This window comes from Penaeus monodon, chromosome 15 (assembly GCF_015228065.2).
Source record: "Penaeus monodon isolate SGIC_2016 chromosome 15, NSTDA_Pmon_1, whole genome shotgun sequence".
Lineage (NCBI taxonomy): Eukaryota > Metazoa > Arthropoda > Malacostraca > Decapoda > Penaeidae > Penaeus > Penaeus monodon.
In genome coordinates, this window is record NC_051400.1 from 10,785,901 (window position 1) to 10,786,526 (window position 626).

At 39.0% G+C, this 626-nt stretch overlaps 1 protein-coding gene across 1 annotated transcript in view; it reads left to right on the forward strand.

Annotated features, from left to right (window-relative positions):
* Window positions 1–626, forward strand: part of LOC119581741 (acidic leucine-rich nuclear phosphoprotein 32 family member A-like) — a gene marked incomplete in the record, with an annotated part of 13,054 nt that overhangs the window by 8,760 nt on the left and 3,668 nt on the right. Inside the window, 2 exon segments of the mRNA XM_037929872.1 lie at window positions 30–205; window positions 594–626. Coding sequence (XP_037785800.1) covers window positions 30–205; window positions 594–626 — 209 coding nt within the window.

Sequence of the window (626 nt, forward strand, 5' to 3'; positions counted from 1 at the left end):
GTAAACAAATTGTGTTGTGATGTAACCAGGGGAAGAGGAGGAAGATGGTGTAGATGCTTTAGAAGGAGACCCAGAGCAGGATGATGAAGACATAGATGGCGAGGAGGAAGAGGAGATAGATGAAGAGGAGGTAGAAGAGGAAGAAGACGAAGACGAGGATGAAGAAGATGTGCCTCTGGATGCTCTCTACAAGGAGTATAATCCTGTAAGTGTTCAAGATTGATTTCACTTCCTCTGCTGCCTTCTTCCAGTCTTTGTAGTAACTTTAAAAACTTTTCTTTACTAGAAATACCCCCCCCCCCCCTACATCTGCTTCTTTTTCTTCTTTGTATTTGTAGATTTTTTGTTATTTATCGAAAGGGCCTTCAAGTAGTCTTGTGATTTTGAAGTAGACTACCATACTTTTCTTGCTGGTTGGGACAAGGTAATTCTGTTAAAAGAAGGAACGAAAAGCAGGTTGTTTTAGTCAGTTTAATTGTGATTATTATTTTTGGAGTACATGAAATGTTGAAAGTATATTCATTCTTAGCATAATTGCATGCCTTTCCTATGATTGGTCTCTGATAATGTAAATGTTCATTGTGTTCCTCTAGATCGGAGATGATGACTACGAAGCAGCAGATGGT